Raw genomic sequence first — 25320 nt, 5'->3', positions numbered from 1 at the left:
CTTGGACAGAGTGGGATTTGAACCCCTTACCTTTTGGTTACTAGACAACCCATTCTACCACTGAATCACAGCCATTTTTAATTTGATTCATTGGTGTTATTTTATTTAAAAAAATAACCTTTTGTTTTAGACAGATGCTTTTGTGGAAAATAAATAAAGTTCCAAATGTGCAAGATTTGGTTTCTTCCTTTTTAAGTTTATACATGAGATGTTTACTGTATGCAGGGAAACCAGATTATTACCAAAAATAAAGGTGGGGTGAAAGTAACTAGTAACTTTAGGTACTATTTAACTGAGCTACTTTTATTTGTACTTGTATTGCATCATATATTGACTTAATTGCATAGACTGTCATAGGATAGGGGGAGGTGATTCAGGGATGGACGCTGTGGGTGATTAATCACACCTGTTTTGTAAATGGACTTGATTTATAGTTTGCTTTTTTGTTGTTTTTTTTTTTTACCACAAAAGTAGTTGCAAAGTGCTCATTCACACACCAGTGGGACGGAGCTGCCATGCAAGGTGCTAGTTGACCAATGAGAGCGACTTCGGGTTCAGTGTCTTCACCAAGGACACTTTGACAATCGACACATAGTCAGGCAGTCTTGGGATTGAACCCCCAACCTCTCGATCAGAAGATAACCCTCGACCACCTAATACACAGTCAAGAGAGCTCCCTGCAACATCTGACAGGAACAACAAGACCGTCAAATGTGTAAGTGTTGGTGCAATAAAGCCAGCAAACCTCATGTTGAAACCTTACCTGAGGCCTATACTACGAAGCTTTACTTATCCAGGATATCTGCTCATTAGCTGGGTTTACTTATCCAGGATTTGTGTTTGTTAGCTGGGTTTACTTATCCAGGATAGGTCTCCGTTAGCTAGGTTTACTTATCCAGGGTAGGTCTTTGATAGCTAGGTTTACTTATCCAGGATAGGTCTCCGTTAGCTAGGTTTACTTATCCAGGATAGGTCTCCGTTAGCTAGGTTTACTTATCCAGGATAGGTCTCCGTTAGCTAGGTTTACTTATCCAGGATAGGTCTTCGTTAGCTAGGTTTACTTATCCAGGATAGGTCTCCGTTAGCTAGGTTTACTTATCCAGGATAGGTCTCCGTTAGCTGGTCTTACTGATCCAGGATAGGTCTTCGTTAGCTAGGTTTACTTATCCAGGATAGGTCTTCGTTAGCTAGGTTTACTTATCCAGGATAGATCTTCGTTAGCTAGGTTTACTTATCCAGGATAGGTCTCCGTTAGCTGGTCTTACTGATCCAGGATAGGTCTTCGTTAGCTCGGTTTACTTATCCAGGATAGGTCTTCGTTAGCTAGGTTTACTTATCCAGGATAGATCTTCGTTAGCTAGGTTTACTTATCCAGGATAGGTCTCCGTTAGCTGGTCTTACTGATCCAGGATAGGTCTTCGTTAGTTAGGTTTACTAATCCAGGATAGGTCTTCGTTAGCTGGTCTTACTTATCCAGGATAGGTCTTCGTTAGCTAGGTTTACTTATCCAGGATAGGTCTTCGTTAGCTAGGTTTACTTATCCAGGATAGGTCTTCGTTAGCTAGGTTTACTTATCCAAGATAGGTCTTCCTTAGCTAGGTTTACTTATCCAGGATTTGTGTCCTTTAGCTGAGTTGACAACCAGAGAATCCCAATCCAGAGCTGTTACAAAGCTGGTTATCAACACATTGACTCACTTTATCAAAGAAACATGAAGAATTAAAATCATTAATTCAGGCCAAAAGCAACACTGTTGCTGCAGCAAAGGCAGGAAGGAAGGAATGCTGGCAGAAAATAGCAGCCTGTTAATGCAAAAATTTGTGAGATTTTACAATAATATAAATAATAAATGGACTCTGATCAGTCAGTTTAAATGTATTACAGACCAGATGTTTTAAAAGGGAGGGACATAGTGCGTTCTGTATAGAGCTCAGTTAGCCTACATTATATGCTTCACATAATTTATATTTAACAGCCTATATTAACTGACCTCACATTAAACCCCTCTTTGGTTGAATGTATGGGCAGGTGGGCAGAGAATCTACAAATACGTTACAGTATTTTGTTCTTAGCTTTGTGAACAGCGTGTGTAGAAGTACTGTATATGAATGAATTAATTCAGTTTCTCACGAGAGGTTATAAGACAATTTAAGAATATTTGCAAGAAAAGCTTAAATTGGTAAGAACAGACAGGTCATTTAAGAGAACTGATTGGTCAGTAGGCGGGGCTTAGATACTCGCTGATCTCTTACCCAGAACAAAACCTGGTTAGACATTCAGCATAAGTTACCATGGTGATCTACCCCCAGTAAGAGGTTAACCAGCGTGGTAGAACAGAAAACACTGAGTTGATCTTGAAGTTCCCTCGATAAGCGTAAATGCAGTATTGTAGTATATAATAATTATCAAACAAAGATACAGTTACATACAGGTGTCCCCGATCAACTGGTGACCATTTTACCTGCTGGTGAGTCATTGTGGAGACAAAGAACTTGAAGTGGCCCTAGTTTAAGCTTAAAGGAGCTTTACTACGAAGCCAGATTACCTTTTATCGTGCTAACTTCCGGGATTTAATCAGTGTGTGCTGGACTACAAAGCTCGCTAACATCTTACGGAGCTAAATCACCATGGTAACTTAGGCTGAATGACTATCTTCTGGCTAGGATGTTAGCAAGTGCTAAAGTCCCGCCTCCTGACCAATCCGTTCTCTTAGAAAACGACCTGTCTAATAAAAGGTGATGTGTGAACAAGTCACTGTGTGGATCTGATGTTACGCTGACAGGAAAGAATATTTAGACATCGATGCAATCCTTTCATTTACCAATAACATCCTTTAGGAAACAGATTTATATCTGATGAACTGATAAAGTTAAATAAGTCAGCTGATAAGGCCTGCATGCTTTGGATGCTTTCAGACCAATAAATTAATTAATTCATTCATGTATTCTGTGGTGATGCAAAGAGCCTCAGTCCTTTAAGATAATATAAAATACAAATGTATTCCACCTTATGATGTAGGCTGGTCTGTATGAATAGAGCCACAGACAAGGTAAAAGAGAAAGTGAAACTGATCAGAGTGTCTGTTTATTCTCCATGTATAATCTCACTAATTTAATCATTAACACTCATCAATTCCCGCATTAATTACTTGCTGCTTTTACTGTAGCAACAGTGTTTTTTTTTTGGTCTGAATTAAGGATTTTAATACTTCATGTTTTTCAAGAATTATTCCTCAATTGTGACGTTAGTTGCTCTCGAGTTTCTTCGTGATTGTGATTGGTCTGCCACTGTAATCTCCTCCTCTGTCAGCCAGGCTGAAATCAAGACGCTTAACTTAGCGAGTTGTAATCAAGATTCGTAGGACAGCTTCTGTCTGACAAACAATGTTTGGGTAGTTGAAACCAGCTAACGGAGATAAATCCAGGATATAATTATCTAGGTTTGTAGTATAGGCCCAAAGAGTAACTAAACCCTAAAAGATTTTTTTTCTGCTGAAAACTAAAGTGTTTGGGTATTAAACAGTGCTGTTGATTGATCCTAGTCCAACTGTCAACATCTAAGTCAAAGTATTTTTAGTTTGTGGAATTTTGTGACTGCCCTCTATGGGTTGAAACCCAGCTATTACAATAGAATTTTGCAATTGGCTGAGAATGAGAATCTGAAGAACTGTCACCTGTGGACTATACAATCTGTAGTGAGTAGGTTGGACTGGGAGAACTGTGAATAGAGAGCTATAGTGACCTGTCATGGTTGACAGGACTCTGCAACATCACAAAGACATCGGGGGTAGTGCCTTTGGACTGGCAGACCGGGGTGGTGGTCCCTCTTTTTAAGAAGGGGGATCGGAGGGTGTGTTCCAACTACAGAGGGATCACACTCCTCAGCCTCTCTGGTATGGTCTATTCAGGGTACTGGAGAGGAGGGTCCGCCAGATAGTCAAACCTCAGATTCATGAGGAACAATGCGGTTTTTATCCTAGTGGCAGATCTATGGACCAGCTCTAAACCATCATTGGAGAAAGCATTCGACCGTGTCCCTCTGGAATTCCTGTTGGTGGTTCTCTGGGAGTATGGGGTATCGGACTCCCTGATACAGACCGTCCAATTCCTTTATGACCGGTCTCAGAGCTTGGCCTGCAATGCCGGAAGTCAGATTCGTTTCCAGTGATGGGTGGACTCTGCCAAGGCTGCCCCTTGTCACCGATTCTGTTCATAACTTTTATGGACAGAATATTGTAGGTGCAGCCAGGCTTTGAGGGGGTCCGGTTTGGTGGACTCACTGCTTTTTACACTACATCACTGCTCTTTGCAGATGATGTGGTCCTATTGGCTCCATCATGCTGTGATCTTCAACTCTCAATGGATCGGTTCGCAGCAGAGTGTGAAGCGGCCGGGATGTGAATCAGCGCCTCTATATCAGAGTCTATGTTCTCGACCGGAAAAAGGTGGGGTGCCTTCTCTGGGTTGGGGATGAGATCCTGCCCCAAGTGGAGAAGTTCAAGTACCTCGGGGTCTTGTTCACGAGTGAGGGAAGGATGGATCGAGAGATCGACAGGAAAATCGGTGCAGTGTCCGCAGTGATGCGGAGTCTGCACTGATGCATCGTGGTAAAGATGGAGCTGAGCCGAAAGGCAAAGCTCTCGATTTACCGGTCGATCTTATTTCCTACCTTCACCTAAAGAACGAGATTGCGAGTACAGGAGGCTGAAATGAGTTTTCTCCGTAGGGTGGCTGGGCTCTAGCCTGGAATCCATCCTAATCTCCTTGTATTATCCAATATTTAATACAAGCGATTAGTCTGGAAGTGCTCACAAGGCGTTTGAGTTCTGCAGGGCGGGACAAACACGCACAGAGTAACCAATCAAACGAAGAGCGGACCTGACAACCGTAGCGTGACAAGTGTAAATCTTTTACCCTAAACAGAGCTTGTTGTGGTTTCAATGATATTCATCCAGGTCTTTTAAAACAGAGCAGCAGCTCTGAACGTTTGTTTTGACACTGTTTGGTGCAGGAGATATGACGTTCTTTCTGTACAGCTCTGATTGGCTCAATTCCTTTCAAACTGAGGAAGTCAGCAGAAATGGCGGTATTGCTGTACCATAACCACTTTTTTACAAAAATTAAGGAAGTGGGTGTGGCTTATCGCCAGGCTAGTTGGACTCTTCCTTAGCGATAGCTCAATCATCTGGGTGGGGCTCGGAGTAGAGCTGCTGCTCCTCTGCATTGAGAAGAACCAGATGAGGTCGCTCGGGCACCTGATTAGGGTGTCCCCCGGATGCCTCCCTGGTGAGGTGTTCAGTTCAGGGCACGTCCCTCCGGTAGCAGAGATTTCAAAATTGTACTGTATAGACTGGGCGTGACATAACTCCCCCTAGTGACAGGTCAGCAAAAACCTTGGGTTTAGTTAAACATTAAGTTGCGCAGTTTTTGTACGTATTCTTTACACCGATTTCTTCCCAAGGCCAAAGAATAGAGTATGTATGTTTTTTGGTAAATGAGGGGTTGCTTGTTTGATGTGAACCAGGATAGGGAATAACAGGCCCCGAAAACCCTGTACAATGTATTTACAGTATGTTTGAGGAGCTCATTCTCTGGCAACACAATGTCGTCCAAAACCACTGAGACCTTCAGAGCAGAGCTACTTCACTGTCGAACCGCGCAAAAACACACACAAAAAAAACACTTGGTGCTGAAAACGACCCTTTAATCAGTGTTTGGCTCGTCAGAAATATTCTGTGCTTTTTTTTTTTAACTTAATGGCCAACGTAGCATCATAAAATGTTCCGTTTTTAACAGTGCAGCTCTTCCAAAGCCTATTTGTCTTTACTTGTGCAACAACTGCATGGCAAAGAGAGAAATCCACAGTGAATACACTTTTTTTGTCTCATTTGTGTCAGTGTAAACAAACATACAGCAGACCTGTCTTCAGGTGACAAAGTCGGACCAAACACTGAAGCAGTTTGTGAGCAGAGCTGCAGCGCGATTGGTCGATGTCAGAGATGAAGTCCCGCCTTTGCTTCTGAGTGCAAATAAAAAAGCCTAGACCTCTCCGTACGAGCATCCATGTGGAGCTAACCTGGACACCCCACGAGTCCTGCATTTATTTACTTTTCACACTTTTGGACAAATAAATAACAAAATAAATTAACATATATACAGATGGTTCTCGTGGCTTACATTCACAAACATTCAAGAGGAAAAAAACATTAAAGCAGTCATACAAAAAAGGAGATTAAGATGAAAATGAAAACGTGTATTCACAACAAGTGTCAGTAGGATGTCCATTGATCACCAGATGCTATCAGTCCACAGTCCCTCCGAGCGAGGGGGGGGTTAAGTTATTATAGTTTCTCTTTGGAGGGGATCCAGATAAAGGGTCCAGCATGCTCCTCAATCACCTGTTTGCAATGGTTATAAATGTCCTCTAAAGTTTCTCCTTGAACGGAAGCTGCAAAACAAAGCAAACCATGTGTCAACTTTATACTTTACATTTAGATACAATCATAACAGCAGATTCACGTCCTTTATCACCTCGAGAAATCAAGAGCTTTAATGACAAAAACCAAACCAAAATATTAACACCAAAATTTTAACATTATGAACAAATTGGATGATAGATAATATTTTTTGTGTATTTTACAGACGATTTAAGATATGGGTCAAAATATAAGAGATGCTAACAGAAAGCTAACACAAGAAGAAGGTTAAGTTTTTTGGGGTCATTTGTAATTTAACTTTATTAATTGAGAATGTAATTGTAATTGACTTTCAGAGGAAAATAATCATTTTACTTGTAAATGGAAAAAATGCTGGTCAACGTAATCAAAATTGCGTTGTCACTGAACATGGATATTTGAAGACGTAATTGTAATTGAAAAATGTAATTGACCCTAATCTGTCAATCGTGGCTAAAATAAAGTAAAGATGTGTTTTCTACCTGTGAAGAATTCACCAAACTCATGCTCTAGTTTGATGGCTCGGTCAAACGTCTTCTGGGCTTGATCCTCCGTTAACCTCTTGTTCATTTCCCTGCACAGAAGACACGCACGTGCACGCACACACTTTACTGTGTTTTCTCTTCCTCTACACTACAACTATATACAAAAATGTTAGTTGGTGTTTTACTTAGCAATAAGAAATAATTAATTTCTAGCTATAATGAATACTTGTGAAAACATGAACTTCTGCTGAGTCATGTTACTGTAGTATTGGTTCATCAGTGACTTGGAGCATCTCCTGTAAACCATAGATATTAGTTACCCTACTTTGGCATTGTCTTTAAAGGATACCTGGAGTGAAAATGTATATAACAAAACATGTGTTTAATGTATTACTAAAAAACAAAATGTCTATCGGCATCCTCTCCTTCAGTGATTAAAGTGCAGCATCCAGGTTGTATGTTAGGAAAGGATGAAATATCACCTTTCTCACCAACTTCCTGATTCTTGTTTGCCTTCAGCATGCAGAATTAGCCTAACGAACTGAGCTGTTGTTAGCAGTAGAAACGAGCCACGGCTGAGTAGTTAGGTGTTGGAAGTGAACAAATATTGTTAGAAACTGTGATGAAAGCTGCGTGAAAGGACATCTGTTCATAGACGGGAGGATGTGATGAGGATCAGCACCTGATGGAGCCCTAATGAACAGATAATAGCTATAAGAAAATATGAGGGAACAATCTGTGTGGTTAGTGTCATGACCCCCCCCCCCCCATAGTATCCCCTGTCAGCAGAAACTTAGTTCTCTGAACAAGTACGTTTACAAGCTACATTCAAGGACTTTCTGTGAAGGACTTCTGTTGACGTAGCCCACAGATCCCTCTCATAGCAGCTCAGCTTGAAGTGGTCCACACATATCACTCAATTTGGTCCCAACAGAAACGTTTAGTGTGTATCCCGCACTAATAATATAGAGCCAACGTCTGGATAACTCTGACTTAGTGTCGTTATTTGGTTTAGCGATGCAAAAGAATGTGGTTTTCTGTTATAGCCCTTAACTATTAGCTTTATACTTCACTATTGTTCAAAAACTGTAGACCATTGGAACACTGTTGCCTAGCAACAGCTAATGGGAATCAAAAAACGTGCATCATATCCTGTCCAATATGGCGGCTGCTCATATTTTAAACCCAAAGCTATAAAATAGTTCTAAAAATTCTTTTTAATGTGTTGTTGTTTGTTTTTTTAAGCGGTGCACATATTTTGTTTATTGGTAATACATTAAACACATTTTTTGTTACATACATTTCCACTACAGATACATCATCTCAACTCAAGTTCTGTTTATTCACTTGAAGTATCTGTCCATGTCGTGTATAATCCATATCAACTTTAATCTCCAAACCATTTTTAAAGCATAAAGCATGACGTCAGCCCGTTATCATCACAAGTGATTTGGATTAAAAACTGAAGAACACTAACATTAAAGAGTCGATGGACTTTGGTTTGATGAAGATTGCGATCGGGTGAAGTTGCGCCGCTTGGAGTCGTTTGATGGCATTTCCAGACACGTCCAAGATGCAGTGTTTCCCCTGATTGGACGACACACGCACACAGAGAGGAAGTGAGGAAACAAACATTTCTAGCCACAGTTCAGTCTGTGGGTAGCTGCTGGGTTGGGGTCAATTACATTTTTCAATTACAATTATGTCTTCAATTATTTATGTTCAATTACAACTCAATTATAATGAAAGTGACAGGCTTTTTTCCCCATTACAATTAAAATTAAAATTATAATTTTTCTCGTGAAAGTTAATTAAAATTACGTTCTCAATAACTAAAGTTCAATTACAATTAATCACAATTACTGAGCCTGAAATAAATGACCCTATAAAATGCCTCTTGTGTTAGCTTTCCATTACCATCTATTATGATAACGGGTCTTAAATCAGCTGTAAAATACACTAAAAATATATTCTTTATCATCTAATGTGTTTTTCATCTCTTGGTTTCCTTGTTATGCTTCCTTATCAATGAAAATATTGGTATTAATATTTTTGGTGTAATATTCTGAGCCTTTTATGTCAGTATAGCCATAGATTCCATCGGTAAAATGATCCTCCAGACTAGAACTGAGTGGGAAAACTTGATATGAAACATATTTTAATAATTGTTAACTACATATGTGTAATCCACAGTAACATGTAACATGGTTCTCTAGTTTTGCGTTTAATTAAATTGTAATTGACAGCTTTTATAGAATTTCCATGCCAATTACAATTACAAAGTCAACTAGAATATTTGCATTTACTGATGAAAAGGCAAGTGAGGATGCAGCTGATGGCCCGCGTCACACTGAATTAGCTTAGCATTAACATTAATTAGCATTAACATTAGCATTAACATTAGCATTAACATTAGCATTAACATTAGCATTAACATTAATTAGCATAAACATTAGCATAAGTTAGGATTAGCTAGCATTAACATTAGATAGCATTAACATAGCATTAGATAGCATTAATCTACTTTAGCCTTCGCACAATGTTAGCATTAGCCTAGCATTAGTAATAACATTAACCTAGCATTAGTATAGTATACATATCATTATCTGAACTAAATTACAATTTAATTATGATTACATCAGCAACAAATATTTTCAAATTTCAATTACAATTATAATTACATCATAATTGTAAATAATTATCAATTACTGAATTACAATTCTAATTGCCCCCTCACCCTCTCTGCCACGTGTTTCACAGACTGGACACTTGTTCCGTACAGGTTATCGTTGTACTGTCCCGCCTCAATGAACTTGTGCTCCTGGATGTCCTTCTCCATCTGCTCCCTGGACCTCACAAAGTGGTAGTCCCTCCCATCCACCTCGTAGTCCCTCCTTAGTCGGGTGGTGTCTGTAGTGAGAGGTGTAAACTATTAATATACATTAATACATGAGTATGAAGGACCTTCTTAATCAGATACTTAATACAGTAGAAGCTTTTTCAGCAGCATGTGGAGGGAGCTAAAGCAGGGGTTCTCAACCTTGGGGTCAGGACCCCATTTAGGGTTGCGAGATTGTCAGAAGAAACAATTTGAGCCCATGTTTGCTTATTTATACTTTTTTTGCCATATTTTTGCTTCTTTTAATGCATTTTTGCTACATTTCTCCCATTTTTGCTACTTCATCACATTTTAATGCCTTTTCTGTGTTCAGCACTTTTAAACCCTTTCCACCACTTTTCCACCTAATGTCACGTTATATGTTGACTCATTATTGCCATATTAACCTCTTTTCACCATATGTCATGTTTATTTAACCACATTCACAATTTGTCATGCCCATTATTTGAAAGTTTAAAGTACCACTCTAATATTGTCATTTTGAATGCTTTTTACCACTTTTTCTGATCATTTTTGCCCAATCCAATTTACCACTTTTAACTCATTTTTATGGTTTTTAAAACCCAATTATACCACCTTTTGGCCACTTTTAACCCATTTTGTTTCTAATTAAAACATTTCTGCCACTTCTCCATTAAATTTCAATGCCTTTTCTGTACTTTTTTCCACTTATAAACCCTTTCCACCACTTTCCTCACCTAATGTTGCATATGTTGACCCAATATTGTCACTTTTAACCTCTAACATCTTTAAGATGACTATAATAATAATAAACGTTCCTGGATAACAGTGAATATTATTCAGATGAATAAATAAATGTGGTTATCACAGATTCATAGAACAATGGACCATCATTTTACTGACTTTATGGATGGACCCCAAAAATCTCTCCCCTTTATTCCCCCTTATAGATGGTCCTGTCTCCACATGACTGTTCTTCAATGTTCATGTCTGTGTTCAACCACCTTCAGCTACAGTGGGGGTCCCTGCTCTTTGGGACCTTTATTTTGGGGTCATAGGCTGAAAAGGTTGAGAACCACTGAACTAAAGTGCTGTGAAAACTTGGACCAACACTGTTTATTTGTATATTATTTTGGTGTCGATGAAAAACCAAGTTGTCAAGCATTTAAAGCAGCAGTAGAGGAAAAATATTGCACTATGATAAAAAATCAGGTATTGAATAAAACAACATCAATCCTAATTTAAAGCTCCACCTATAAAGGTTAAAGGGGACATATCATGCTAAATCCACTTTTTTAGCCCTTAAATGCATTTTGTTGTATATTTAGAGTGTTTAGAAGTACAGAAAAAATCCAATTAGTCTCTTCAGGTGCTCCGTAGATATCTTTATATTCTGTTTTGCTCATATTTTTCAATCTGTTTCAATTTTTCTATTCTCTATTACGTTTTTGAACTATTACATCACAGTATTTGCAGCGGAACTGCCAAATTAGGACATCAACTCCAGGCCCAACACTTCGAGCAATCCGCCATTTTTATTTCTCGCTTTTATTTTGTAGTCCAAGCTCAAGGATGCAGAAGTTACGAGAGGATAAGTCAAAATGTTGGGTTGTTGGATGTAGTAACCCACACGCTTCATTACACCGTCTCCCAGCATCAGAACCTTTTCAAAGTGTCTGGTTGAGTTTTATTTTTTATAGAAATGTACCACATCTGTGGGTAAGGTCATTTTAGTGTGCGTGAAGCACTTCAATGATGACTGCTTCATCAACCTCCACCAGTATAAAGAAGGATTTACAGAAAGACTTTGTCTGATTGAGGGTTCAATTCCTTCTATCTTTGGAGACGATGAACAGAGCACTTCGGTAAGCTGTAAATAACGCTAAAAAGTGTGATGATAAGACGTCCCTGTTATTGTTTTGTTAGCATTAGCAGTTGCACCGTCTTCATATGTTAGCGCTGTGTGCTCGTTTTAGATCCTTGATGATATGGCCTACGTGATTTAATTTAAGTCTAAAGTTTTCATTAGTCATTTCATTTTGATGTTTTTGTCTTTGAAAAGACTGCATTAAAATGCATTTCTCTCAGAAGCACATCAGAAAATGGGTAGAAAAGGGGTGGAGCTATAATAATGAGGAATTCAGACCCAAGCATTGCAGTTCCGCTTTATATAGACCACAACTGTATGATTTATATGTAAAAAGGAAGGATTTAAAACCATGATATGTCCCCTTTAAAGTAGTTGTTGTAGAAGTGGGAAGACTGTGACTATGAAGAAGGGGTGAAATGACGACTCTATAGACACACTTACCTTGGAACCCTGAATTGTTAGCAGCTTTTTATGGTTAAAAAGGTGAATTGAAAACAAAACAAAAAAGCAAAAAAAACGAAGTGAATAAAAACAGGCATTGCTTCAAAGACCATGCACATAGGAGTAGGAGGGTCCTGTATGAAGCTTACAGTTGGATGGATGAGGAAGTGAAGGCAGTAACATGCAGATATTAAACACTCTGTCTAACATGGATGAACTATAGTGTCATCCAGTTTAACCTCAAAGGAAGAGTTTTCAGGTAGAAAAGGTACAAATGATCCCTAATATTCTCTATATACCTGTTCTTCATATGTTATGTTTTCATTTATTCAGACAACTGTTTTATAGGGAAATTGACTTTGATCTCCTGACATGTTTCAACTCTCCACTACCAGTCCTCTTCAAAGGCGTCTGCTCATCACTTTGATGTTTCCTTGACTTGCATATATTAATTCCAGAAAGTTTTCTTTTTGAATAATATGAATTAAAAGATATTTCATGCTTTGCCAATTTAACCACATTCACAATTGTCATGCCCATTATTTGCAAGGTTAAACTAATTAATCCAATATTGCAAATTTGAACCCTTTTTACCACTTTGTCTGTTGCCCACTCTAATTTGCAATTGGTTTTTAAAACACCTTTTCCACCATTTTATTTCCAATCAAAACAAGGATTTCCATCTTTAAGATGACTATATACTATGGCCCAAATAATACTAAACTTCCTGGATAACAGTGGATATTATTCAGATATTATTCAGAGTACTTAACACTTAATGCAGGGGTGTCAAACTAATTCGTTCAGGGGCTAAATACGCAGCAGTTCATCTTAAGTGGGCTGCAGATTTTAGGTGGGAAAATGACTCACCAACATTATTCTGCCTGAGTTTGCGCTGCATACATAAATGATATGTAAAAATGCACAGCAGTGACAATATCCAGGCAATAAGTGACATATACTGTATCAGTCAATGCAGGATCTTTACTTTAAATTTCCCTAATTTTGTGAGCAACTTTTATTTAATTTGGTGACTTTAGTGGAATAATTTGAGGAAATTTGCAGGATTTTGGAAAAATTCAGAGTTCTTTCAACAATTTTAAATTAAAAATGACTGGAAAAAATGGATTGGAAAACTGTGAGATCTGACAATATTGTGACGTTTAATTGAATGTGTCTATTAGTAGAGCCTGAGACGTCTGTAACTAAATTAGTTGGTAATTTACACAATTATTCATGTTGTCTCTTTTTTTTACTTTCACCTGAGGGCCACATTGAAGGCTCTAAAGGGCCAGGTTTGGCCCCTGGGCCTTGAGTTTGACACGTGTTACACGTGTACAGTGAACACATTATTAATATTAAAACGGTAGTTTAACTTTATTTCCTTCATCATGTATCACTTTCAGTCATGTATATAGTCAGTACTCACGTGGAACGCAGGATCCAAACTGTTCTGGGAACTCTGATATCAGGTCATCGTTGATTCTGTCCTTCATCGGTCCGAGGATGATGATGGGTCTGGCATAAGAAACTGTAGGAAGAACACAGTAGGGTCTTACTAAGGTTTCATTCTATTACTTGCTTAAGAAGCGTCTGAAGGCGATCGTTGATAAACCCCTAGAGGTCAAATGCTTTCATTACAGTTTTCCTAAATTTATTTGATAAAATACAATTCTTAATATAATGTATATAATATACAAATATTTTAAGTGTCATAAAACACAGTAACTGTAAAACATATATATGAATTCATTTGTTGTTCTTATAAAAATACAAGTTATTTTTTGGCACACGAGTCATGTGACCATTGTCTTCCTTTCAAGGCCATGTTGAAAAATTAAGATTTTTTTTTCATAGAATAGTTTTCTGCTGCTTTGATTCTAATATATTGCCGTTAGTTTCATGTCAGAGATGTTAGTTCTACCTCAGGTGTGTAGTATAAGCTTTCAGTGATATGAGACCATCAGTGCCCAATCCTTTCAACGCATGTGTCCATTCAGCCTATTTTACGGCAGTTCGTGCACTATTTCAAAGTTTGAAACCCTGCTATTGAAAAAGAATTAGAAATGTGTGTTTTGAGTTCATTTCAATTTATTTGATTATTTATTTTATTGTCTGTTTGGTTTTTAATTGCTTGTTTAATTGTTGTGTATTGTGTTTTGATCTGTTTTTTGTATACATCATCGTGCGGTGGTTTTTCCTTTTTGTGTGTTTTTTTTTTTAATTAACAACTAAAAACGCCACATAAACAGTCACATATTTACATGTGTACTATTAAAGTATTTAACAAACGTCGTATGGTCGGTTTACATTCAAATATCACGTCCCAGGAGCTCTGTCGTAAAGATTACGAGTGAAGGAAGTGACGTAGTCTACGTGCATGTGTTGAAAGGATCTGAAATGATCAGGCACCGACACTAATAGTCCCTCCTATCTCCTTTCCTATCCACTTTTCCTTAACCCCGTGGATGATGTCACGGGGGTTAAGGAAAGGCGTTAGGAGAGGAGTTAGGAAAAGGCCATCACGTTTGTTTTGACAATCAGACTCACTTCCACTAGGTGACGTAATAATCTGACGGCCGCGAAGGTTAGTGACGTCTGCCATGGTGAAAAAACTACAAACGCTCGGGTGAGTGTGTCTCTTTAAATGTTGTCGCTGCAAAGAATTGTGGGTCAGCATTATGTAGTCTCCTTTGGTAAAGGATTCATCAGTGTTCCCTAGGCTAAAGGAGGTTATAAAGGGAGCATTGAGCCTCTTTTCCTGAGCTTAAAGAGAACTTGGATGCTTTTTATCATGGCCACCACTCAAACATGTCCGGGGGTGAAGGAACAGTGCATAGGAAAGGAGATAGGAGGGACTATTCGGACGCAGCCTTTAGGTTGGTTCTTCTTCTGTTGTGCAATTCTTCTTCACAGTGTAAATGGTGAAGTGCAACAGCAGGTCATGTACGGTACAGCAGCAAAAATGAAGCAGAAAGCGGCCGCCGACCTGATTTTATCACATATTTACAACATTAAATTACAGGTAAAGGCACATTTTTGTAGTCAACATTATCAATTATGTTACTGATCATTTCTGCATTATTATATAAGTTAAACATGACGTGAATCTTGAGACAATCTATACATTTAACTTTTTTTTTTTTCCCCCTCATTGACAACAATCTCAAACTCCTCCTATGACGCCATCTTGTAAATATGGATTAACATACTGTATGTGAGGAAACATTGTTTCTGTTTCCCTCAGAAAACTGAGATCTAGAGCTGGCTCCGCCCCATTTTCAATAAGTAAGTCTACCTTTAAACTCCTGAGTCGTACGTTCCACATATATTTAATCAATCAAAGCATAACTAATGAAGCTCTGATAAATATCTCCACTTACTCTCTTGTCTCAGCACAGCTTCATACGACAGAATGGAGTCTTCTTGACTTCCTGTTGGATTCAAAACAAAACCCTCATCAGTTAGAGATCCACCCGTAGACCACATGTTATAAACATTGGTTCACACTAACAAAGTAAACTCACTCAAGTACTGTAATTAAGTAGTATAAATATGTGTCTGTACTTTACTTGAGGATTATTTTCTAGAGATATTTCTTACTTACTTATTACATTTCTATAGATTTCCTCGTTACGTTTTCTCTCCTAGTCGGGAGGTTAAACACAAAGAATAGACCTTGGACTTTATCTCATGATGCAAATCCTTTGCTATGGAAGTACCTACAGGTGATACAGATAAATGTATCTAAAACACAAGTGAGATCACACATAACCTAACCGCTAGAGCGGACATAGACTCGTCTGTGAACGGTCGTATTTACAGACCTTAGCTTATCAATAAACAGGAAGAGATTGATCACCTTTATAATAAGTGCTGACTCGGCCACTGGGAGTGAGGCCCAAGGCCAAGACAGGCTGACTTGATAATAATGTCTCATGTTTTTCTGCAGTCAGTGTCTTCTCCTCGTCCTTCTCTCTCTGCTCTGTTTCAGGTGTCGTGAAGCTGATGATGTCATTTCCTCATCAATGGTTCACGACTCAGCTAGTCTATGTTCTATCTCTCTATCCTGTTCTGTTGGTCCTTCTGTCCACTAACCCCAACCAGTCCACGCAGATGGCTGCCACCTCTGAACCTGGTTCTAACAGAGATTTATTCCTGTTTAAAGGGAGTTGTTTCTTCCCATTGTCGCTAAATTCTTGTTCATGTGGATCTTGTTGGGTTTTTTCTTTCTTATTATGAATTTTATATTTTTATAAGCGCATTGAGATGACTTTGTTGTAATTTACGTTGTACAAATAAAGTTGAATTGAATTGAATTTGTGTCGGAAAAAGACGCATTTTTTCAGAAATGGTCGCCACTTTGCCAGAAATACTCGGGAGGTTTGGAAATTTGGTGTCAAAATATTTTTTTTGCGGGTTAAGGAATCACAGCCCCCAGTTTGGGAACCACTGCTCTAAATCCATCAACACTATAAAGTTGTGAATGGACAGTGTTTGGCATATATTTTTTCAATGAAAAAACTTTTTTTTTTTTTTTTTTTTTACCTCAAATTTGAATGAAAAGGGGAATACTGTTTTAAACTTGAAACCTATTTTATGGGATTTCTTGATCTAAAAAATATACACTCTGACACCAAGTTTGTCAATATAGCTTAGGGTGGTTCTTATTTTTGAAGTTCACAAACACCCAGGTCTTAACCCCTAAATTTAAAAGAAAGTTGCTGGTCAAATATGAGCACATTTGAACAATATTTAGAGGTAGCTCAATGTCTTTGAAATCTTCGGTATGTTTATTTGCTGAAATCGGCAAAAATGTTGAAGAAAAATGTACAAACATTACATTTGACATTTGTGTTCATTGAGTGTTCCTCCTTACTTGTATGCTCATGGAATACTTTAGTTGAATTACCATGGTTAATAGACATTTCATGCACTTCAGCTCCTAAATGTTCTGATGTTATTGGGACAAGGCTTTGTAGCATGCAATAGGCAGTGATAGTGACATTAGCATTTTCCTGCCAAAGCGAGGGAAAGAATCCCACCAGCCATGGCTGTCACAACCTGGTCTCAGGATGAAGTTGGGTCTACAAGTTCCAATACGGCACATTGATCAGATGGATGAGTGGTAGAGTGGGTCGTCTAATAACCAAACGCTCTATCACAGTCATTGTGTCCTTGGGCAAGGCACTTTACCCACATTGCCTCGTATGAATGGGTATGAATTGAGTTTGAGTGTTGGTGGCGGTCAGAGGGGTCATAGGTGCCCAATGGCAGCCATGTTTCTGTCAGTATGCCCCAGGGCAGCTGTGGCTACAACGTAGCTTACCACCACCAGTGTGATTGATGTGAATAAATAACGGTTTCTTTGAGTCTCCTCAAAAATAGCGCTATATACTGTAAATCCAAGTAATTATTATTATTACCGATAGACATGTCGCTGGGGTTGTTTCTTCATCATCATCATGACGGTGCAGTTTTTTCTGGCACAATGAGAACCAGGAAGAATTGGGACAATGGGAAGTGTCAATAAAAAGTTTTGGGAGAAAAAGAAGCAGATCTGTGTGACTGGACATTCAGATGTATCAGTATCACTGACAGTATGGACACATATCTGACTCTTCAACAATGTGTTTGGATGTTGCATTTTAATTGTCTACATTTTTATTGTGAAAACACCTGACATCATTTATTTTAACTGGAATATCATGTGGAATTACAGAAACATCATAGATGTATAGTGGTTGAAATCTCTGTGAATGTCTAAATCTCAACTGGTCTCACCCTGGGACCCAAATTTTGCCATGATCATTAAATCGCCTCACTTTTCTTTTTTTTTTTTTTTAGAATTCAACCAACCAAATGTAGTTTTTCAAAAATAGCTGTTGAAAACACACATATGTATTTTAAAAAAAAAAAACATAAATCTATATATTTTCCTGTGCAACATACAATTCACAGCATGTCTGTCAAAATAAAAGTTTCTTTCAAAATAAAAGACAAGTACAATTTGAGAGATAGTAAGTGACCAGCTGTCCGCGACCCATCCAGTACAGGTCCGCGACCCATTTTTGGGTCCTGACCCACCAGTTGAGAATCCCTGGTCTAAATGTCTGCATATTAAAAACTGTGAAGCACTTGAGCGACCAGTAAATACTTAAATATGATCTTTTTGTTTGTTTCTGTGATGTTATTATAGACAAAGGAACAAATTGAGGGGGTAAGACCTTTTCACATGTTTAAGGACCACCCCATTATAGCTATAACATAAGCACAATTATGGACCTCTCATGTATGGTCGGTGGGCATTTTAAATAGGTATTAAGTGTGATCACACTGTGTCTTAGGCTGACCCGGATCTACCATATGGGCAACCTGGGCACGTGCCCAGGGGCCCTCGGGCATAGAGGGGCCCTCTGCCGGCAGAAATAATAATGGTCCAATCAGAATAAAATAATGGTTGTCTACAAGAAATGGACTCTCGTGATTGTCTCCCTTATATGTCAGTTTGTTGACTTGACAGGTAATGATTGGGAGCGGGTGGCAATGCATTGTGTAGATTGGCTAATGATAATGGTGGGTGGGGCTTAGCAGGTGGTTTCCATATATTGTGTATGTAGTGGAAAGTGGCGGAAAATGGACCTCAGCAGCATCAACAAAAAGCCCAGCGGACACGCAAAGCGCAAGAAGAAAAAAGAAAAGGAGGAAAAGGAAGCGACAGCTATAAAAAATGTTATGCCAATTAACAGCTTTTTCAAAAAAGCTAGAATTGAAGAGGAGGGTTTCGAGCTAGCCAGCAGCAATGTTAGCTTGGAAGCGCCTTCTACCAGTGATGCCCAGCCTGAGCTAACGGCGGCAACTATCCTTACCGGAGAAAATGAAGCGGCATCTATGAATGAAGAGCAAGCGGAACAAGGTAATTCCTCAATATCTGAAGACCCTGCACTATGGGGATCGCTTACAGAAAGCACCCGCAAGGAAATTTTATTTAAAGGAATCTCAGCCTTTCAAAATCGGGCGGCTAAATATCCTGCTTCACGGAGGGGGAACGAAGCAGAGGGAAAGACGCGCTCCCTTACTAATGACGCTCTGACCCGGCGCATTTACAATGGGGAAGCTATTCCACGAGAATGGATTATATATTCACCATCAACGGGAGATATTTTTTGCTTTCCTTGCAAAGTGTTTTCACAATGCAACAATGCATTTATTGCGGGGTTTAGCGATTGGAAACACCCGGAGCGAATAACGGAGCATGAAATGAGTGGGGAGCACCGAAGATGCATGCTTTCACTTGCACATCGCAGCAAACATCTGGGCACTGTTGATGCTTCTCTTGGGAGACAGATCGAAGCAGAAGGTCAGTACTGGAAGGATGTTTTGAGGCGTGTAGTTGCCGTGATTAAATTTCTGAGTGAAAGGGGGCTTCCCTTCCGCGGAGATGATGAACTTTTGGGATCTCCTCACAATGGCAATTACCTGGGAATCCTCGAGCTGCTTGCACAGTTTGATCCGTTTTTAAAGGAACATTTGCAGAAGTATGGTCAGAAGGGTCGTGGCAAGCCTTCATATTTGTCATCAACTATATGTGAGGAGTTTATTAATTTAATGGGAGAAAAAACAAAGCAAGCCATTGCTACAGAACTTCAGCAGGCGAAGTATTTCTCTGTTATAGTAGACTCTACACCTGACATGTCTCACGTGGACCAGCTAACTTTTGTGTTCCGATTTGTGAGTGAGACAGGAAAAGTGGTTGAGCGATTCATCGGATTCGAACCAATTCACAGTCACACTGGATCAAGTCTGGCTGAATGTGTGATCAAGATGGTCAGTGACTTGGGGCTGGATCTTTCTAACTGCCGTGGGCAGGCTTATGACAATGCATCAAACATGTCAGGGAAATATAATGGATTGCAAGCTCAGCTCAAGAAGAACAACCCACTAATGCACTACATTCCTTGTGCCGCACATTCTTTGAACTTGGTTGGTGTGAATAGTGTGGAAAATAGCTGTCGGGGAGCAAGCCAGTTTTTTGACTTCCTTCAATCACTATATGCGTTTTGCTCTGCTTCCACCCACCGATGGAATAAGGTGTTCACTGCAGACATCTCACTGACGCTAAAATCCCTCTCCTGTACAAGATGGAGCTGCCGAGGAGACTCCACCAGAGCTCTTTCTGAAAATTATGCTAAAATAGCAAGCTCCTTACAGATGGTAGCCTCGGACGATGAAGAGCGACGGGACACAAGGCGGGAGGCCGCTGCGCTGTGTAACAAGCTTGAGAAGCTGGAGACCGCGCTCATGACCATGTTTTGGGACACTGTGCTGCAACGATTCAAGCTGACAAGCAACAGCTTACAGAAGAGAGAGATGGACCTGATGACTGCTGTGCGGCTTTTGGAGTCACTGCACACTTATGTTGCATCACTAAGAGGACAATTTGGTGACTTTGAGACATCTGCCCGGGCCATCACAGGTGTGACACAGGCCTACCAATCCGAGACCCACCGCGTGAGTAAAAGAAAAACCTTTGATGATGAGACAGTTGACAATGAAGTGGTGCTCACTGGGAGTAAAAAGTTCCAAGTTGAGACATTCAATGTGATTATTGACAGTTTGCTGTCAGGACTGAAGAAACGGCTGGATGCTTATAAAGACATTAATGATCGTTTTGGTGTCCTATTTGACATGGACTGTGCGGACACTGATCTCTTCAAACGGGCCAATGCTCTCTCATCTTCATATCCATCTGACTTGGATAATTCTTTATCTGATGAGCTGATCCAGTTTAGGTCTTTTGTCAGCACTGAGCAAGATAAGACACCTGCAAATCTATTGCAGATTGTGCAGAGGAATGGACTCCAGACAACCTTCCCCAACGTATTTGTTGCTCTCAGGCTTTTTCTCACACTGCCTGTATCCAACTGTGAGGGAGAGAGGTCCTTTTCACAACTAAAAAGAATAAAAAACGAACTCAGGACAACTATGGGTCAGAAGAGACTTTCTGCACTGTCCTTAATGGCCATAGAATCTGAGCTGGTGAGGGAGCTGGACTTTGAGGACTTGATTTGCAACTTTGCAAAGAAAAAGACCAGAAAGAAGAACTTCTAAAGGTAAGAACCATTGTGCTTTATGTGAAGTGAGTAGGCCACTATAAACTCTTATGATTGTGCAGATAATACATGTATTTTGCTTATTCTATTATGCTGTTTGCACAACATGTATCTTGCATAATTCATTGTGGTGTGATGCAGAGAGTTATAGTGCTGCATATTTGTTTTTTTGCAGTGTTAAGTTATCCAGCTGACTTGGTGACAGAATGCAACCTGCACTCAGTTGTGTTATGTGATGGCATTGTTATATCTTCAGTCAGTAACATTTGAGAAGTACTGGTGGAGGTTCTGCTTGGGTGCTTTAATGTGAACACTTTATTGTCATAATCCTTAGCCATGCACTGGGCTGTGATGATTTTTTTTATTTCATTGTTGTTGTGTAATTTGTGAGAGAGATGACAGTGCTTGATTTCTCATTCTGGAAAGGCGAGTATATATATATATATATATATATATATATATATATATATATATATATATATATATATATATATATATATATATAAAATAATTGGTGTGAGTATTAGGTTAGAGAAGGGGCCTGGTGAGTCTCAGTGCCCAGGGCCCCTGGTGTTGCTAATCCGGCCTTGGTCTTAGGGTAAATGTATTTCTATTGTCCAAAGGTATTTCCATCTTTGCATCATGAGTTGATGTCAAAAGTCACTAAACCTCCGACTATCCTGTCAGCTTAGGTTTTTGTCATTGTTTCTCTGCAACAGCCAATCAGAGAGAAGCATCTCACGTCTAATAGCGATTGACCCTGAGAAGGACGAAGATCCTTTCCACCACTTTTACACATAATGTCACATATGTTGACCCATTATTGTCACTTTAATCCTCTTTTCACCATATTTCATGCTTATTTTTTTATGCTATCTTTTATACTAATATTTTACTATTTCTCATGCCCATTATTTGCCAGTTTAAATGAATTGTTCCTACTAATGGTTCCAATATTGACACTTTGAACCCTTTTTACCACTTTTTCTGTCCATTTCTGACCACTGTAATTTGCAAATTTCTACCAATTTCTGAGGTATTTTAAAAAATCCCATTTTTCAACCAATTTTGGTCACTTTGAACCATTTCATTTCTGATTGAAACAAGGATTTACATCTTTAAAGGGATCCGCCACTGTTTTTACAAATGTGGCCTAAAACGTTTGAAATGTCCTTATTAGAAGATCTACTGGTGCTGGTCATATAATTAAAATATCATGAAAAAGTTGATTTATTTCAGTAATTCCATTCAAAAAGTGAAACTTGTATAATGTATACATTCATTTCACACAGACTGACATATTTCAAGTGTTTATTTCTTTTAAGGTTGATGATTATAACTGACTAATTAAACTAATGAAAAACCCAAATTGAGTATCTCAGAAAATTAGAATATTGTGGAGAGGTTTAATATTGAAGACACTTGGTGTCCTGCAAAGACCTTTAAATGGTCTCCAGTCTAGTTTTGTAGGTCTACACAATCATGGGGAACACTGCTGACCTGACAGTTGTCCAAAAGACGACCATTGACACCTTGAACAAGGAGGACAAGACACAATAGGTCATCGCTGTGTGCATTAAATAAATAAATCCACTGCTACTCTACTGAGCAGCAGTGAATCCTGGTTGCCTTTATTTAATGCGCATGAAGCTCTTCTTCTCTTCTTAATGGTGTCTAGGAAACAGCAGAGTGGGAACTGTCGCCTCCTGTGGCCACAGATTTTTTCAGGTCACGGTTTTAATTTATCATCTCTCAGTAAATAAAAGAGGTTTACATCAATTTTTTTCAACTTTTACTGATTTTTAGAACAACCCAAAGCAGCACAAGTTGTCGTTTTGACTGAAAAAGCTGCTAAATGATCCTGTATGTTTCACTCCAATAGAACACAAAGGGCTAACAGGGGCTAACCACGTCACCAATGACGTCATTTCAACATGGCGGCGCACAGGGTAAAGTAGTCCCAGTTTTTAAAGTTAATAAAACAAATATGGTGCAAAATAATGCATTTTGTTAGACATAGATCTTCTAATAAAGACATTTCAAAGGTTTTAGGCCACATTTTAAAAACAGTGGAGGATCCCTTTAAGATGACTATATACTATGGCCCAAATAATAGTAAACGTTCCTGGATAACAGTGGATATTATTCAGAACAATAAATAAATGTGGTTATCACAGATTCATAGAACAATGGACCATCATTTTACTGACTTTATGGATGGACCCCAAAAATGTCTCCCCTTTATTCCCCCTTATAGATGGTCCTGTCTCCACATGACTGTTCTTCTATGTTCATGTCTGTGTTCCAGCAGTAGGTGCAGAAAACACACCCACATGTTAAATACAATGGTTTCATGCAGCCACAGCAAACAGAGTCAACATTTCAGTCCATCCCAAAGATTTCCTCATGAATTATCAACACGCAGTTATTTCTGTGACATGCTTCACACATGCTCTAAATTAAAAGGGTTAAAAACATGCAGGAAGCAGAACTCTCGTGCATAGACAGCAGAAGCCTGAATATTTGATTTGCTAGAGTGAGTGTGGAGGCTTTTTAATTACAGTGAGTGTTAGCTAAACCCATCACCTGCACACCACAACTCAGTACTATTACAGCATATCATATATATTGCATTCCATCACAAATAACCAGAATTTGCAGTAGTTGTCGTCAGTAGCCAGCGCAGATTGGCAGTGTTTGTTGTTATTCTATGACGATGTTGCACTGACACCCCCCCCCCCCCCCACCCCCCAAATAAACCTAAAAGGATTAAATATGAGCTTTTTCATCAAAGAATACAGTTTTATTCTAGAGTATGTTTTACAATTGATGCAGTAAAATACACATGCAATCTGACTGAGGGCGAAATATTGCAAACCAGCAGCAGATCTCAGTCTGAATCCTGCAGCATGCAATAAGCCAAACAGATGAGCCCTGATTGGACAGGAGACACTGGGGGTTGGATCATTTTGGAGAGCAACTTACTGAATGTCTTTGTTCCATAACCTTCATCACCTATTCCTAGGATGTCCTAATGGCCGTCCATAGTGAAGCCAAGACAAAAGAGAAAGAAGGACAGCCACAACATCAACAAAGGCTTTAGGACGGCCTGTTAAAGTCTGGTCCTGCACTTCTGCTCCGCCACCACAAGAGGGAGCCAAATACTGCGCAAGTTTTATATGTGGCCTAAAACCTTTGAAATGTACTTATTAGATCTATGTCTAAAAAAACACATTATTATTCACTATTTTCATTTCATTAAGTTTTAAAAATAGGACAACTTTACAGTTTTAGAGCCTGTGTTCCTCCATCTTGAAATCACGTGATTGATGATGTCACATGGCCCCACTGCCTTGTTTTCTATTGGAGTGAAACATTCAGCCTGATTTTTTTAGATCATTTAGAAGCTTTTTCTGTTAAAATGACAACTTGTGCTGCTTTTGGTTGCTCTAAAAAAAACCAGTAAAAGTTAAAGATGTCGATGTAAACCTCTTATGTTTACCGAAGAAAAACAAAAACAGTTGGGGCGACAGTTCAAACTCGTAGTAGTCTTGAAGTAGACAGTGAACCAGAGAAGAGGTACATGGCTTCAGGTTAAAGGTCTGAAGGGGTGCGGGAATGTGAAAAGTTTGGGAACCACTGATTTAGATCAACCAAAAGCAGCACAAGTTGTCATTTTAACTGAAAAAGCTGCTAAATGCTGTAAAAATCAGGCTGAATTATTCACTCCAATAGAAAACAATGGGACGTTTACAGGCAGTGGGGCCGTGTGACATCATCAATCATGTGATTTCAAGATGGAGGAACGCAGGCTCCAAAACTGTAAAGTAGTCCCATTTTTAAAAGGCAATTAATAGAATATGGTGAATAATAACGTGTTTTGTTAGACATAGATCTACTGATATGTACATTTATAGGATTTTAGGCCACATTTGTAAAAACAGTGGAGGATCCCTTTAAAGACAAAAGACAGCTAAAGGGAGAAGTGGTTATGGTGGTTTAGGAGCTTTAATCTCTCCAGCATCTCTCTGAGGTTTGATCACCTGACTGAAGTGGACAGGAGAGGTGAAAAGGACTCGTGTGACGTCCCAGACCCA

General features: G+C 39.1%; 1 protein-coding gene across 7 annotated transcripts in view; it reads right to left on the bottom strand.

Annotated features, from left to right (window-relative positions):
* Positions 1-5723: 5723 nt before the first annotated feature.
* dlg2 (discs, large homolog 2 (Drosophila)) overlaps positions 5724-25320 on the bottom strand; it is a 119037-nt gene continuing 99440 nt past the window's right edge. For 6 of the 7 annotated variants that reach the window (XM_028466275.1, XM_028466279.1, XM_028466280.1 and 3 more), the window contains 6 exons: positions 15494-15544; positions 13540-13641; positions 9677-9849; positions 8417-8526; positions 6937-7028; positions 5724-6447 (listed from right to left, as the gene is read on the bottom strand). In XM_028466275.1, coding sequence (XP_028322076.1) covers positions 6341-6447; positions 6937-7028; positions 8417-8526; positions 9677-9849; positions 13540-13641; positions 15494-15544 — 635 coding nt within the window. In that variant the 3' untranslated portion in view covers positions 5724-6340. Of the gene's footprint in view, positions 6448-6936; positions 7029-8416; positions 8527-9676; positions 9850-13539; positions 13642-15493; positions 15545-24208; positions 24255-25320 lie in introns of all 7 variants that reach the window. The other variant, XM_028466278.1, reaches the window with a different exon arrangement.

This window comes from Gouania willdenowi, chromosome 14 (genome assembly GCF_900634775.1).
Source record: "Gouania willdenowi chromosome 14, fGouWil2.1, whole genome shotgun sequence".
Classification (NCBI taxonomy): Eukaryota; Metazoa; Chordata; class Actinopteri; order Blenniiformes; family Gobiesocidae; genus Gouania; species Gouania willdenowi.
Note: the sequence above shows the minus strand (reverse complement) of the source record. Positions and strands in the feature narration are given on the sequence as shown.